This window comes from Anopheles maculipalpis, chromosome 2RL (assembly GCF_943734695.1).
Source record: "Anopheles maculipalpis chromosome 2RL, idAnoMacuDA_375_x, whole genome shotgun sequence".
Taxonomy (NCBI): Eukaryota; Metazoa; Arthropoda; class Insecta; order Diptera; family Culicidae; genus Anopheles; species Anopheles maculipalpis.
In genome coordinates this window covers 75,483,308-75,499,574 of record NC_064871.1, presented here as the reverse complement: position 1 = coordinate 75,499,574, position 16,267 = coordinate 75,483,308, and the positions used below count along the sequence as shown (strand labels likewise).

Genomic DNA, 16,267 nt, shown 5'->3' with positions numbered 1-16,267 from the left:
CATGTGAACATAGAGCCATCGGTAATATCGATGGGCCTTCTGGGCTTTACTGTTTATTAGTGTTTAGGGGATAATGTTTGGAAAGGTAACATGTGCAAGTCACAAGTCCGACACCGAACAATCGTAATATTAAACTTTCATCAAGCTATATCATGTAGTAGTTATCTAGATCCAAAACTGAATTAGCTTGGTGCAGCGTAATGTGTAGTGTACTTCGAGAAGTCCTGTCAGTTTACTGTCAAAGACATTGCTTTATTGTATTTCCTGGTTCAAAATTTCCATTATTTTTTAGTAATATGCCGTTGAAAAACGCCTTCTTCAAACGAGATTCTTTCGAAAATGAGAACATCACTATCGTAGGAAGTGAGATGAAGCTGCACGAAAAGCTCATCGAGTGAGAAGTCTACTCGAAATATAGCGAAAGCATTCGTATCGTGAGCACGGATAATCCGAAGTATCGTTCTTTTGAAAACAACGGGTTTTTACAACGATACAATAAAATCTAAATGTTATTATTAAAGAATCTTTGAAGCTTATATGTGAAATCGATATGCTTTTCAAACTTAACACGAAACTAACACATAAAGGATATCGCACAATATTTAGCTGGGAGAAGTACAGCGGCCCAATACAGCCACCGCTTTTCACGTGGAAGGACCTGAAATCTAATCCCATTCGGTTACTAGAAATCTAGTAACTTCCGGCTTTTCCCTCGGTCTTCCTCTTCAGCTTCATATGAAGCTTCTTGCCGCTCGGGGTCTTCGGCCGTCCGGAAACGGGTTTTCTTTCGATGGTCTGATTGTTATCCAATAGTGCCAAGATGTTGTAGATGTCGTAACGGGCGTATCCGGCGTCCAGAAAGTACCGCACGATATCCGTTTTCGATGCGCCGGGGTGCCGTTCTTTGATCGTACATACTTCTGAACGGAGTTCTTCTCGATTTTTGCCTTCATGGTTAGAGTTCCACTGACGGTTAGAGCTGTCAAATTGTGTCCGCTGACTCATGGGTGAATATGATTCTTGCTGCATTTTGCCGCACCCATGAAAATTCGGTAATTTCAGACCGAATCCCATTCGGACCGTCAGTCACCTTATAAAGGATTCACTAATAATCAAGTAAGATTATTAGTACACTTCAGCTACGTCCGACTTGACCTAGCTGAACGTTAATACATCAAGAAGAAGATGAAGTTATGGTGGAACTTTGTCTTAAGTATTTTAATTGAAGTAACCTATGCACCAAAAACTAAACCATTTACTAGTATAAAATTTAATCATTTAAGATTTTACCTCTGACATTTCTGAAATCTTCTCAACTTTCAATGGAGACGCCTGGTGGTTTGTGCTCAAATATCACCATGACGCAAATAATATCCTCTGTCCTTGGCACAGGCCAACAAATAATACCCAAAAACCACACACGATATTTTTAAGTAAAGTTCATTCATCCACCGCCGCAATTTAAACAGCGTCCATTCATTAGAAAAATAAAAAAATAAAAAAAGGATCCAAAAACAGACCATCACTTGCTTGCTAAACGTTTATTTGCTACTCTCGTGTTCATTACTTTAATCGATACACCTCGCTGCAAAAAGGCTTGCTATTTTGTTTAAGATTAAGTTTAACACTTCTTTCCACCTACTCGGGCGCTACAATAAATTCTTTTGACGGGGGAGCTTTCTTTTCTCGAACAGAACCGCACACGCTCATGTGCGTCACACGGTACGCCACGGGTGTAGAGCGGCGCTTACGATAAATGGCTTGATTCACAATTCATTCAGGATGAATTCTGGGGTTGACGTTCTGATGGTTGGAACGGCGGGGTTAGGAGTATACAAAAAAACACAGACCGAATGAAACAAACACTTTGCAGGTTCCAATATCAATCGATCGGGCCCATTTGAAGTCGTATCATTCGCTTACGCTGCTAGGAATTGTGCGTTGATTGATAGCGCACTATCGTATCGCCTCATTACGCGTTAATAAAATCATATATCTTCTCCATTTGCTTGGTGAGCACCTGGCTTAGCTTAAATCTCTTCTCCCTTTAACCGTTCGAGGAAAGCATGATATAACAAGAAACATAAAATAAAACAACAGGATGACCATAAAGTGATGTAACATGGTTTAGAAATGAATGTGAGCGATAAAAAAATAATAATTAAACAGCTTCCATGAGTTTTTCGGGCTCGTTGTTGATTTCACCAGCGTAGTAAGCACACTCACAACACACGCGCACATTGCCTTGCCCAGTCGGTGGTGTATTATCGTTGGCGTTTGGCGCCACTGTACACAGACTCACTAGGACAGTGCGGTACGAGTAGTGTTCGGTAGGAACAAACACATCAGACCGCCACCCGCCAGCAGGACGGCCACGATGAACGTTGGTGCGGGACAGTAGAGATCGAGCAGCGTGGCAATAACCACGTTACCGATAATACCTCCCAAACGAGCGGCTACCATCGATATCGCAACTCCGGTTGCACTGTAAATACACGACAGATATTAAAAAACCACTGAACAATACCAATCATTCTTCCGAACTTACCGTAAATTCGTTGGAAACACTTCCGTGATCAGACAATCAAGCGAAGCGTTACCCATCGAGATAACGCCACTGAAGACGGCCGATACGGCAAGATTCTGATGTTGATTGGTGACGAAGTACATCGACGCAGAACAGGCCCCGGCAGCCATCGTACTGAAGACGAGGAAGAACTTGCGTCCCAACCGGTCCATACCCAGCACGGCAATAATGTTAGCTGGCAGGGCCGCCGCTACGGTGATCAGTGACTCCATAAACACCGTGCTCGGTATGGTGGCCGAACAGACGCCAGTTTGTGAGTGTGATCCCATCCCGACGACGTAATCCGTCACCTGACATACCGACGCATCTTCCACGCCCGGATGGGCACGGGTAAATTCGTCGAAACGGTTAAACAACTCCGGGAACCACATCATCAGCCCGTAGTACCCGATGTGGAACGTAAAGTTGATCGTGATCGATATGACGGTGAACTTGAGGATCGGTGACATAAACACCTGCTTGCTGTTGTCCAGTATGTCGTACAGCATGCGCTTGTACTTGTTCTTGATCGGTTTCGTGACGGCTTCCAGCTCCTCCCGCAGCTTGTCGTCGATCAGCAGCTCCCGTACCGGGTACTGATCTTTCGATTTGCCCGTGTTGGTGACATAGATACCGCGGAAGATGGCGAGCGCCTCATCGATCTTGCCCTGCGACAGCAGGAACTTGGGCGATTCCGGCAGGTATAGTAGTAGGGCAGCCACTATGAAGGATGGGATGGAGCAGACGAGCAGAAAGATGCGCCACGAGTTGTACGTGAAGGCGGGTGTTGTGATTCCGATTCCTATTGGATGACAAAAGCTTAATGTAAGACCGAGCTCGGTTACAGATCCATTCTGACCCGAACACTTACCAGTGGGGATGATCAGCCAGGCCAGTCCGGCAACGAGCAGATTACCGATGGTCCAGAACGCAGCCATAAAGCTAAGCATGGAGCCACGCTTTGATTTGGGTTGGAACTCAGCAAAGTACGGCCAAATGACGGGACCACTACCACCTAACCTGTAAGTGAAATTAAATAATCGCACATTAGCATTCTAAGCGCTTGGATGTTTGCACCACGTGCTACTTACGCCACACCGTTGAGGAATCGGAACACCATAAACACTTCGTACGTTTGCGAGAAGGACGACGCGACGATGCAGAACGCGTTCATGATCGAGATCACGATCAGCACCTTCTTTCGGCCGAGCGAATCGGCAACGCTGCCCCACACGTACGCACCAAACATCATGCCGATGAAGATGATCGAGTTCAGCCAGCCCTTGCTCTGCGTGTTCAGATCGAGATCGCACTGGGCCGAGGGTAGAATGAACGACATCGAGATGACGTCCATCTCCTCGCTGGTGCTCACCAAGCCACATATTGCTAACAGGATGTAGTGGAATCTGCCATAACCAGTAAGCTCTATCGCCTGCTCGAAGTCAGCTTTGATCGAGTAGGCGCCCCGTTCGGGGTCCGCACCACCACCACCACCGGAGCCAACCTTCGCCTCGAGCTGCTTACTGACGATCGCCCGTTCGCCGGCACCGTTCAGTGGTCCGTGCGGCAGGCTGAGCTGCTGATTGGCCAGCGATTTCTCATGCAGGGAGACGGCAACGACTCCCGCCAACGGATGATCCTTGCTGTCACCGTTCGCTACTCTGTCGTCCTTTACATCGGTATCTGCGGTGCGGAGGGGAAGAAATGCATTAACTGGCTGCCACTGCGCAGTATGAGCTGTTTACTTACACTTTGACAGGTTCTGATCAGTGTCACCTTCTACCATCCTATGTAGGCGAGGTGTGTTTTTGTTCGGTTGCGCTTGCACAGGAAAACAAAGTTAACCAAGGATAGAAAATACGGGTTTTTTTTTTACGATAAAAGGTTTAGGTTGAGTTGTTTATTGTTGATAACTGAAATCAAAACATGAAAAGTGTATAATTATTAATTTTGCGCTCAAATTCGTTCTTGTGCATTTTAGGGACAGGTTCTAAGAGTTAATTTACTGTTGGCACTAGAAGATCATCCTAACTTGCCAACAATCTTCGATCTCTGAGAAGTCGGACATCACACGGCAGAACAGTCTATCGAACCTCATCCGAACCGTTGCTCCGTAGCGAGGACTAACTATCCAACTACGTGGTATTAAGATGTCTCGTATGGCATGATCTTGAAAATCGTTTGTGGGATTTTTGGGAGCGGAAGAACTCGAGTCATTCGTTTGCTGCAGGACATACATTTATATGGACGATACTTCGACGCAGGAAAAATAATTTTGCGTTGATTACTCTTCTACTTCTCAAGACCAGGTAGTTTATAAATGTGAGGTTTGACCATACAACGAGAATCGGATACGAGACGATTTTGCTCAGGAGGTACTTAGGGTCTTGAGGTTTATCTTCAACCTCGATTATGATACCCTTTGTCCATTTTTTATGCATTATTTCCTTTCATTCGCCTTTCAAATTGCCGTCCGAAATTAAGTGTTGTTTGGTCTAGTTTGGTTATTAATAGTGGGGTTTTAAAGACCCACACAAACATGCACAGATGGAATATTATTCTTTATAATGATTTATAGTATTCAAGGTTTCCATGAGGGAGTTAATAGTTTAACATATTGGAGAGAAATTTAAACAAAAAAAATAAAGTTCTGGCTTAGCAAGGCAGTGTCATAAATGAATAAATGAAATCTCAATTCTATAAATTTCAGAGTATTTAATATAAGATGTCCGCTTGCCATAAAGCTGATTTAGATACTTCTACTAGGTATAACTTTACCACATTTTGGTGGAATTATCATCAGCAACTGCACTGTCTAGATCATTTTTGTATTTGTCCAATAGTTAATTTAACTTTAAAATTGTTGAATGATCATAAATTTGTCCTACAAGGCATGGAAATTGGTTAAGAGAACAGATATAAATCAGGGTTTAAAATGTCTCATACAATTTATGAGAAGTGTGAACATGAAGCAATAATTAATCCTGATTTCGATTATCTGATGTCGTCGAATAACATACAAGTTAAGGGAAATGGCTGAGAGAACAAATATTGATCACGGTTTCAAATTTCTCATGCCCATTTTATGATCGAATGTGTTTTAGCCATATTTTCGTGAGAATCAATCAAAGCGATTAACAATCGATTTCATCATTTATCCAACGACCGGAACATGTGTTCAAAATGTTTAACTAAATTAAGAAAAACAACAAAAGTCTGCTTCTTGTTGGTTTAGCGACCTTCTAGGTGACGTCGGCCATCCAATGGCTTACTAGACTCTCTCCGATACCACGTAGCTGGATAGTCAAGTCTTCATTTGGGGGGTAAGATCCAGATGGGATTGGAACCCCGGTCCTACCGTTTGAAGACCGGCGTCGCTGTCGCCAAATAGATTCTTTGAAAAATGGCTTCACAATCTCTTTTTTGTCTGTTGCACTATAGGAGGTGGTTATTTTATTGGCATTCACTGTAAATCTAGTGTAATCGAAAGGAATTGTTAATTAATTGTGACTTGAAGTTCACACTAACTACAACCAATTCCATCAATCATTAACCAATTTGCACAGAAAATCGACCGTAAAACGTTTTATCATAAATGGATTTTTTTCTACTTTTCATCCTTTTATTACCTCCGTGCCTCAAATGTAAAGGGCTCGATCGAGGAAGCTGTCGTAATTTGTTTTGCCGCCGTTTTTCATTATATGACCACGCACTCGGTGATCACTAATGATAGCTAATGATGATAGGGAAGACATCGACCCGTAAGCCGCGTTGTAAACTAGATTAATGAAATTCTGTCCAGCTGGCAATCGTGCTGGTCGACCACCGGCGGCAAAAAGGGATGATTGAAGTAATTGAGCGTTACTTCCATATTGCTCGAGTTAAGCCAGGAACAGGCGCATTTCGACCACATTACGAATGTTGTTGCCCAGCGCGTTGCGCGTTTCTGCTGCGTATTTCCACGATTGGATAGCTTAAATATTAAACAGCTATTTGCTGTAACTGGGCTGGCTGCCTAAATGCGTCACCCACCCGGGGTTCGATCGCAAAACAATCATCTTTAAGCGAAAGGGAATTGCAATTAGTCGCTGTAATTGCTGGCAGAAAACGAATCGAGTTTCAAAATTAACACCTGCCTGCTGCCGCTTGGTGATGTGTGCCAAACGTCTGGTGACGAGCGGATTATTTCCTATGTTTGGCGAATAAATCCTCGGCCCGACAACTGCCCGGAGGATTACAATATCGGATGCACTAATTGGGTGATTCAACAGCGATCGATGTCTTTCATAAGAGTGGCTCTGTGACAACAAGTGGTCAATTCTCGGGCTATGCTTAGTAACTCTTGATGTAAACATTAGTTTCAATCCGATCACAGTTCAGCTCATTAGCCAGCGTCTTTATCTGCCCATCATTCAGGCTAGTCCCATTTCCACAATGCTAATAGTAACGTGCGACGAGTGCATTTTACGTCAATCCCTCTTCCCCCTTTTCGTGCATTTCGTGCCCGTTGGCGAACCTGCCGCGTGAGAAGCCATTGGTGAATGGTTAAGCATTTGAAATTGCATACGAATGTGGCACCGTGGCGTTTTTTATGCGGATTGAACAGACAAACAAGCAAACGCTTAAAACCGGTCCCGGCTTATCTTCGAATGGTGTTTGAGCCGCAGGGTGGGAAAGTGGAATTGAATATGCAATGCATGCGTATTACTATATTCTACGACCATTTATTTTACGCCTTGCCGGTGATTGCTTCAATCATTCACTGATGGTAATAATGTTAATTCATAAATCTGGTTCGTGATTGTATAAAGGCGATTAAAAATAGGTACACGACTTTCCTTCAACCTGTGCCGGGAACGATATGGCCATTTGCTCTACTTACAGTTGAAGAGTTCTTTTTTTTTTAAGTAATGAATTATACATGTTGGAAACAATTGAGCACAGCTTATACAAGGGTTTACAAAATTTGACATTTCTCTTATCTCAGTGTTTAATGGCTTTATATATTTTATGGGAAAAATACATACGAAAGTGGGCTGGACGATTGCAGTTAAGTTTTTTTTTGCCTTATGGAACCACAATGACTTTACAGAAATTGTATTTTCTGATCAAAGTTTCACACTGGGCTGTGAAGTAAATCAGTTGACGTTAAAATTTTTCACACTTTCTCCAAAATTATGATCCAAAACGGATGATGCATGTAGTATTCGGCAGTACTAGTATAATTTTACAAAATTGTCTTTATGAAAAGAGTTGGTTGGGAGTTGGAAGCAATTATTTGCTTTTGATAGCTTTTGAGCAAACGACAATACGGCACTAGACCGTAATAATCAAATGTAAATAAAAAAAGCTTTTGAGCAAATATCTTTACTCTCTTCCCCGTAGCACATTAGTTCACAAAGATTTTACAACATAGTTATTTGTTTGAAAATCTAAAAATTATGAAACAAAAATCCCAAATATTGTACACCTCCGTTTATAACCGTAATAGATATCAATCACTGAACTTGACAAAAGGTCTCATTTTCAGAGATTTCTAATAGAAATACAATGGTAGGTTTGCACTTATTTTAAAATTATTTGCATTTAAATGTTGCTAAGAACATTACATTAGAATTTTAAAATACGTTTGGACAGTTAGATAAAAAAATGGAACTGTGTTGAAAGTTGTTTTGCTTCAAATTCATTTTTCAATTTTGTTTCAAATGTTGCTAAAAACCTAAAAAAATGACAATACTTTAACTTTTATAGTCCTGCACTCTTTTTGCTGCAGTTTGCTGTTGTTGGTATAGTAACTCACTTGAAATATAAAATATTATAACTGGTCTATAGAAATTTCAGCTTCTCCTAGCTGCCCCTTCAAATTTTATTTTATTTTTTATTTATTTATTATTATTATTATACATTAAAATTATTATTATTTCATATAAAGATTTTATTCGTGCAATACAATCAATTTAAATGCTATATTACCCCTTGTAGAAAAAATCATTCATAAATGTAAAATACAACATGCAACGCGCCATACTATAAATCCGTTCAGTGGCACCATCTAGATGTTCTAATTACAATGACAATACTTAGACACTTAATATGTCATTCTTCAGTACCAAATCAATTATGAAAACATTCGACTTTACGTCCGCCCTCTGGACCTAGCTGAACCACTGTGCGTAGTGAGGACTAGCTATACAACTACGTGGTACCAATAAGTCTACTAATCCATTCGATAGCCGGTCATTAAGCCAAGTAAAAGAAGAAACCCAAGAATTGGAAAGTTGCTACCTGGGACATTACCAGATCGTAAACTTTTAGAACTCTATAAATATCCTAGTTTCGACGAATTCGAACAATGGTTAGTAACCACATGAAAAAAGTCGCACGTTATGATCTCTTACTGGATGTCCTTCATCGGTATCCAGAAACAAGGGTTTTCCTCAAACTAAGGTGAAGGCTGGATAATAATCTTCTTTTTATCTTCCATGAGTTGATCCTACTAGTAACTAGATAATCGGTGGTGTAGGCGACGGTGGCACCGGTCTTTAAACTGCAGAAAAGGGATTTTAATCCCAAATCCCCTGCAGTGAGGACTTGACTATCCAACTACGTGGTATCGGCAAGTCTAGTAAGAGCCATACAATGTCCGACGTGACCTTAGAGGCCGTTAAGCCAAGAAGAAGAACTACATAATTATTCCTGTGTACGCGGAGACGGTTCAAACGGGAATAGGTTTCTCGGTTCTACTGCCTGTGCTACCGAATTATTTAGAATTGGTGATCAACTTCCAGAAGATTGTTTTACTTCGAAATGGCCAAGACTTCAAAATAACGGATTTCAAATCCTGATTTGTCCATTGCAATTATCTACAATCGTTGGTCAAATTAAACATTCACTTAAAAATTTCAAAAACTCCTTCCATTTAGTTTAAAACATGGTCCATCAAACCGCATTCTTCCAGCACGACATATAATTATAACTCATAAACCAAGTGCACCCGTTGATCCGTCTGCCAATCGACGAAACAACGCAAAATCTAGTTAAAACTAGCCCCAAACCCCACATCCAACCGGTCAAAACTTAATCGCAAACCGGAGCAAACTATTGAACAACCCTGACTTTTACCTTTCGCAACCTTGCCAGTCGCTTTCGATTCGCACACGCAAAAAAATCGTTCCCGGATATTAGGGTGGAAGCTTAATTCTAAATCCCCCTCCCTGAAGCTTACAAGCATCGGGTGTATAAATAATACCATACACCAACACTGCACTACCCGGTTGGGCGCGTTCTACCATCTTCTGATCGCGATCGCCCGCAGGGCCAGTTATGCGAATGAGCTGCATTCATTCGCAATTCCGGTTCGGGAGCATACTCGTGCATTTCCACCTGCCCGTCCTCCCCAAAAGAAAAGGCGAGTGAGCGGCGGAGGGGGGGGGGGGCGGATGGTAGCACGTGATTAGGTGGCGTGGGCGGACATTAGCGGCATTGATTAGAAAATTTGTTTTGCTAATTAAATCATCAAATGAAGCCCACCGCCGCCGTCGAGTGGTCGCCGCTCTCTACTGGCATGACTTCCCCAAAGGTGGTAAAAGCACGGTCAATCTTTTGCAGCCTCCGAACATGACGAAATGGTTGACGAATGACGCATACACCTCGACAATTGCCGGACATCTTAATTCTTGTCGCACGTTGTTTGCTCTGCGTTTGTTCGGAGCGCATTTCTCAATCGAAAATGATTACCGTGGTTTAGAGGGCCGCCCGGTTTTTTTTTATGTGTACCACACAAGTAGAAAGAAAGCAAGGCCACATTGCACATTGGGTCCAGTGGACGCCAATGTTTGTTTACTCTTCCGTTTGTGAGCATTATTGGGGGGGGGGCGTCGTTTGAAATTAATTCCCTTCCTGAAGAACTTGCGCTCACAAGTCACAAACAAAATTGTCGCATACATACACGAACACGCATGGCATTGGACACAATGTTTAAATCAAAATTAAATTGTTATCCTCTACTCGCTTACTAACAAGCACACACGATCTGTAAGTTTCGAAACCTATTTTGTTGGAATCATCATTAAAATATTATTTTCCATTCCAGGTCAGGTGCGTGAATCAGTTTCGATCATTATCAGCACAGCACACATAAACGCCAACGCACAGAAGGTTAATGTTCGAATACCCATCACGCTGTCTCTCCGTTGTGGGGACTCAAGAGAATTCACTCTTGCTTGATGCACACAAATACGCAGCAGTATACCGAGGATCGATTATCTTCCCCAAAGGTGGCAAAAGATGCTCCAACGACTCGGTTATCTGATCTGCCGATAGTTTACCGACTCACGTTCGCTGTCAGAAATTGCATATGCTTTAGCACTTGGTAGCGGTAGCGAAATTCGGTTTGCAGCAACAATTCCGTGTGTTGCAATAATTGCACCCTCGGGCAGGCACCCGGGTACCGCGTGTGGATCGAACAATTGCCAATCGCACTGGCGCGAAAATGCTGCTTAGGTCTAGCGAGCCGAACGAACGAACGGCCAACCAACCACATGGCCAAGGGCGTGGGAGATCTTTCGATCGAGGTTGGATGCTGCTGCCGGGCTTCTCACCGTGCCTTTATGCTGAACGTGTAAAGTGCCGTGGGTGGACAGACACTTGCACCGAGGCATCACCGACCGCTACTCCAAACACCGGTCAGGCTAGATGATGTAAGCGGTGATAGCAATTTAAACTCGCTTAGGGTTTTAAGTGCGATACTGCCAAACAATCATGTTTATCAATGACGAGGCGCGAATGGAAAGTAGATCTGAAGTCTTCATTTTTTTTATTGCGACGCCCGGATATAAATTATATCTCTAGCACATGTCAATCGAATTTTAGCCGATCAATTGCCGATCATCTATAAGAGGCCGCTCTGTACATCAACAAAAAAAAGACATACCTTTTTGTCACAAACAACTGTTGGCCCGTTGGCGCGAATCGAACAAACGGACCGTTTTATACGATCGTTTGTCGTGGAAAGTTGGTTCACACTGTACTGATGATAGGCGCAGCAGCTCGTGAAACATTAACACCGTTTGGTTGGGCGCAAAACGGAAACTAAAGGAAGATTCGCCACTTGTGAGCCGAGGACGGGTCTGGGTTTTTTGCCTCTTTCGGTGCACTTGTTTTGTTTTTTTCGAAAACGAATTGTGGATATAGAACGTCCAGCAACGATATGAGGAGCAGTGGTAGCACACAATATTCGCACGAACGATCAATCACAGAGGATCACAACCCTAGCACTTCTTTCAATATCTTTGCTCGTTTTAATTACATTTGCTTCGGAGTCACTTTTAGGTCCGTTCGGGTTGTTTGTAGGCACGTGTGTAAGAAGGTACCACCGAGCGCGAGGACACAACGCGACACCACATGTACACTTTGATCTTCATCAACAAGACTGCAACACGCTAGTAATGCTCTTCATGCAACACGTCGTCGTACACCGATTCGCGCAAGTGATCCTTTTTTGAAGCACCGTCCAGTACCGTCCTAGGCGAGTGGTATCTAGCGAGTGAATGACAACTCGCAACGGAACGGGAACTACTAGCAACAGCTTATGGCGTTAAGCCGTAACACACACACACTCGGCACACAAGCTAACGCACACGCTTACGCCGCAAAGGGAACCGTACCGAAATGGTGGCTGGTGCGCAACGATCGGCAGAAGCTTTGTGACTGAATGTGTGGCTCGTTCGATCGGATGAATCAATATTGCGCGCGCGGGGGGCAAGTATTGACGGTTGTGCACACCACCAGTGTTGATGCTGTGTTCGCATCTTTCCGTCGTTCCCGCCAGCGGTTCGTGTCTTTCCCGGTACGGCTTATCAGTGAGGGAACGCATGGGAAAACTTTCGTGGTGGGTGAAAATGATCCAAACGGTTACCCGACGAAATGTACAAAGAATTGGTAGAATAATTGTAGTCTCCCAGTTCCTAGAGTTGCTAGAGCCATTGATAAATGGATCGTGATCGTGTCACTAATTTTCATGATCACACGGGGTGTTAATTCGCTTTAAAACATAAATCAAGTTCCGTTCATTAGTCAAGGACACGGCGGGAGGTATTGCTAAAGGGTCAATTTGATCGCGATCGGTGTGAAGTGGAAGCTTTAGCAGGTGGTATCATTCTTTATAGGTTCATTTTACAGCGAATGTGTCATCGTGTGTAAATAATATTTCGTGGTACACAAAGCGGTACTCCGGCAGATATTGTAGAGGTTCAGCTATCGAAGGTTCCTCTTAATAGTCAAGATAATTAATTGAAACTTTTTTATAAATTACATCATTGCATTTTTTAGCTTATGTTTAGATTTATGTCTCTACCACGAGGTTTTTAAGAAACTTTTTTTTCTTGGAGTTTTGTATGATAGAGACCCCTTTTTGACTTAATCACTTACTCGGGTATACATTAGCAATAAGTTGCACATCAGTTACCATGTCTAATTGATGCGATCCCGGTGATAGAAGCGATAGCGGCTTCTTCACACGGCAGGGCGATCTGGAGTTCAAATCCCATACAGATCAGCAAGTCTACTAAGCCAGAAGATGGCCGACGTGGCCTAAAAGGTTGTTAAGCCAAGAAGATGAACTCTCGAGGTGATCCCGGTGGTAGAAGCCAGTGATGCCGGTCTTTTCACACCAGAGCCGTAGCTCAAATCTCATCCGGACCTCGCCCCAGTGAGCAGCTACTATCCAACTACGTGATATCAGTATTGCTAATAAGCTATTCGATGGCCGGCATGATCTAGCAGGTCGTTAAGCAGAAGAATTCTGGATGATTCTCCATTGAAAAGCTACGGAAGCTGGACAAAATGTAGCCACAAAGGAGGCAGATGAATATTCTAAAGCTAAAACCGAAGAGCAGGGATATGCTAGAGTTTCAAATTGAGATTTAATGTACAGCTCTAGCCTTGCTTTCCATCATGAGGGTTCCAAAGACTTTAGGAGTAATTTTTAGTTTTCCAAAGCGTAAAATTCTAGGACAGTCTCACACGGCGCATATTAAGTGACAATTTCAAGAACTAAATTGTAATGAAATTGTATTTTAAGAGGACAGATATTGAGAGTTTGTTGTGTGCTTTGTGTTTAAACATGAGTCAAGCTATCAAGTAATCAAGAGGCGATAGCAGCGATGGCAGAATCGTTTCGCCGTAGTGAGAGCGGGCAATCCAACTACGCGTTTTCCTCCCGTAAGCCATAAGATCTCCGAGATGGCCTAGGTCGTTAACCCAAGAAGTAGGAGAAGAAAATAACTGACGTCAGTGACGGGTCCACTTTCATGTCCTATTCTGATCGCTCCCTTGCGCTGAGGACAAACTATCCAGCTGCGAGAAAATGAAGTCACGTTAACCAGATATGACGAATCAAGATCTCCCGAGAAAATCTCTGTGGTGCCACAGAGCACGACGAATGTAAGACACTTTCCGATTCCTTTGCACATTGGCAATCCTCACAAAGAACAATAATCTCGACCTATTTAACACACTCCTGGCTTTTAGAACAATCACTCGAGAACGCAAAAACCAGTCTCTCATCGAAGTGTGAAAATGGGGCTATGTAGAAAAGCCATCCTCTAAATATGCAAATTATGGTAGCCTTAACCTTCATAGTACGCACTCTATGTTTCAGTCTCGCCCCGGAACAAACGCACAAACGTCCGCTTACGTCTGGCTTACTAAGAACTCTTCTACCACCCTCACAAAAGGTCATGTATTGGCGGTGTCTATTGAACCGACTGGGTTTCCGCCCCTACAGCTTCGCGTGACTACCGGCCAGTACGCGTGAGATGTTCACGATGGTAGCGTTGTTGAGGCACATTCTCCGACGATGTATTTTCCAACCCACCACCCGATCGATGGAGAATCGATCATACAGCAACGACTGGAAGTATCGGTACCGGCAATGCCATGTTCTACATGTCTGGCATTGTGTAGTGCGTAGACGTAGACAGACGTTTACAGCTTCCACCATGTTGTAGCCCGAAAGCTAAGAATGATTAGAGACTGAGACGCAACAGTAGAAAGGCAATTTACGCACGTTCTCCTGATACTTTTTTCTCGAGCGGACGAAATTACCCTTTCGAATCGCCGATGGGTATAAGTGGTGAAAACACTTCCTGAATCACAGCTCCTTATCAGCTTACGCGAAAAAGGAGTGATTTGCTGCGCAACAGGCCGGTGGCGTTCCCGGTCTCTGATAGCAAATTAGCGCTCACTTTCTAATCGTCTCGGAATCTCCCTGAAGCGCGTAGATCGCGCTCACTCGAGATCCCTTTCCAGATGACTAACCTGTCCGGTTGGATATGGAATTGGCTTTGTTTATGTTGTTGATAATTTGTGCAAATGTTTTGTGTTTTTTTTTTTGTTCGTTCGCCGTTTCATGATCATGAACACGACTTGTAGAGGGAACATTGGCAAATGGTTGGGACACACATACACACACACATATCAACGCGTATTCAAGAAAAATTAACAGTTTCACAGTTTGATGATACTTTAGCAATAATTGGTGGCTAATTCTACACGATCGTGACACACCGAATGTACCAAACGATCGATTATCGTCGTGCAGAATTCAGAGCCGTCTGTGAACATTCGTGTCCCGGAGAGCGTGAATCATCCGCGCATGCAGAAATTGGGTAATGATTTGAAAACTTAGAGAACCCATTTGCACAGCCGGTGCATTGCACTAGCCCAGGTGAAATAGTTCAACCGCGGGTGTTGCACGTTTTGTATAAGCAAATAAAATTATAAGCACGCGCCTGCACCTGACGACATGTGGCAAAGCACAACACACTCGGCCCGTGAAGCAATCGCATCGAACGCCGCTTACCTTCACTAGTTTTTCGGTTCCACGCTAGTTCCACTGGTTATGGCAGAATTCCACTACACCTTGCAGCACCACTATCCTTGCGCAACTTGGAAAGAAGCTCTTTTTCTCCAGCCGGGTACGGAAAGTTCGTACGGGGTTTGCAAGCAAACCTCGAAAGGTAGGATTGCTACCGGCGTACGCCTTTTATAGTTGCCTTTTCGCGTCGAAGATTAGCTCCGAAAAGGCCTGGGTTGGGTAAAGATAAAAAGCCCTCGCCATATCGTACTGCAAATAGCATCACGCGAAACGCGGTAGCTTAGAGTGCCATCACAACGTGATCATCGTCCAGCTTCCTCGTCAACGGACTCGTCAACAAGGCATCCCAAATTATTCACCACCACCACCGGTCGACACCTGACAGATAACACGCAACGGGCGTGAGCTCACGGTGATAACGGTACAAGAGCCTGCTTGTTTGAGGAGTTATATTTATGGTTCCCGATGTTGTCCTAACGGGTCCGAAAATGGATCGCATCCGAGCCGCAGACAGAGCTCGCGTAGAGGAAAAGTACAAGTGTACGAGGAGCGAAATGACATGTGCAGAAAGCGAACTCGTCGGGCAGTCCTGGCAAGTCTTCACAGAAGACCTGATAGACCTGCAAGACGACGGTAGTTGTAGGTAGGGAAACATTTATCGCGCGAGAGGATAAGCTTCTACAAACTGCCTGTCACGAGAGGTTGATTGTGTGGACTTGGGCAAGATGTGATATGGGGTGGTGATGGTGGTGTACGCAAATAGGTACCTACCCTCCCGATACCGATGATACGGCCAGTACTGGCAGCTGTATAAACAGCACGGC

General features: G+C 43.6%; 3 protein-coding genes across 3 annotated transcripts in view; all 3 read right to left on the bottom strand.

The window, feature by feature from the left end:
* LOC126556487 (sortilin-related receptor-like) overlaps positions 1-16,267 on the bottom strand; it is a 213,719-nt gene that overhangs the window by 88,690 nt on the left and 108,762 nt on the right. The gene's annotated exons all lie outside the window — the stretch shown is intronic.
* The window catches only part of LOC126556078 (E3 ubiquitin-protein ligase ariadne-1), a 157,895-nt gene that overhangs the window by 126,666 nt on the left and 14,962 nt on the right, over positions 1-16,267 (bottom strand). The gene's annotated exons all lie outside the window — the stretch shown is intronic.
* Positions 2,296-4,476, bottom strand: LOC126556017 (synaptic vesicle glycoprotein 2B-like). Its single transcript, XM_050211174.1, has 5 exons — positions 4,316-4,476; positions 3,658-4,249; positions 3,438-3,586; positions 2,549-3,368; positions 2,296-2,485 (listed from the first exon to the last, which is right to left on the bottom strand). Exons 1-5 carry the CDS (start codon positions 4,350-4,352, stop codon positions 2,302-2,304), a joined length of 1,782 nt encoding a protein of 593 aa, XP_050067131.1. The 5' UTR covers positions 4,353-4,476; the 3' UTR covers positions 2,296-2,301.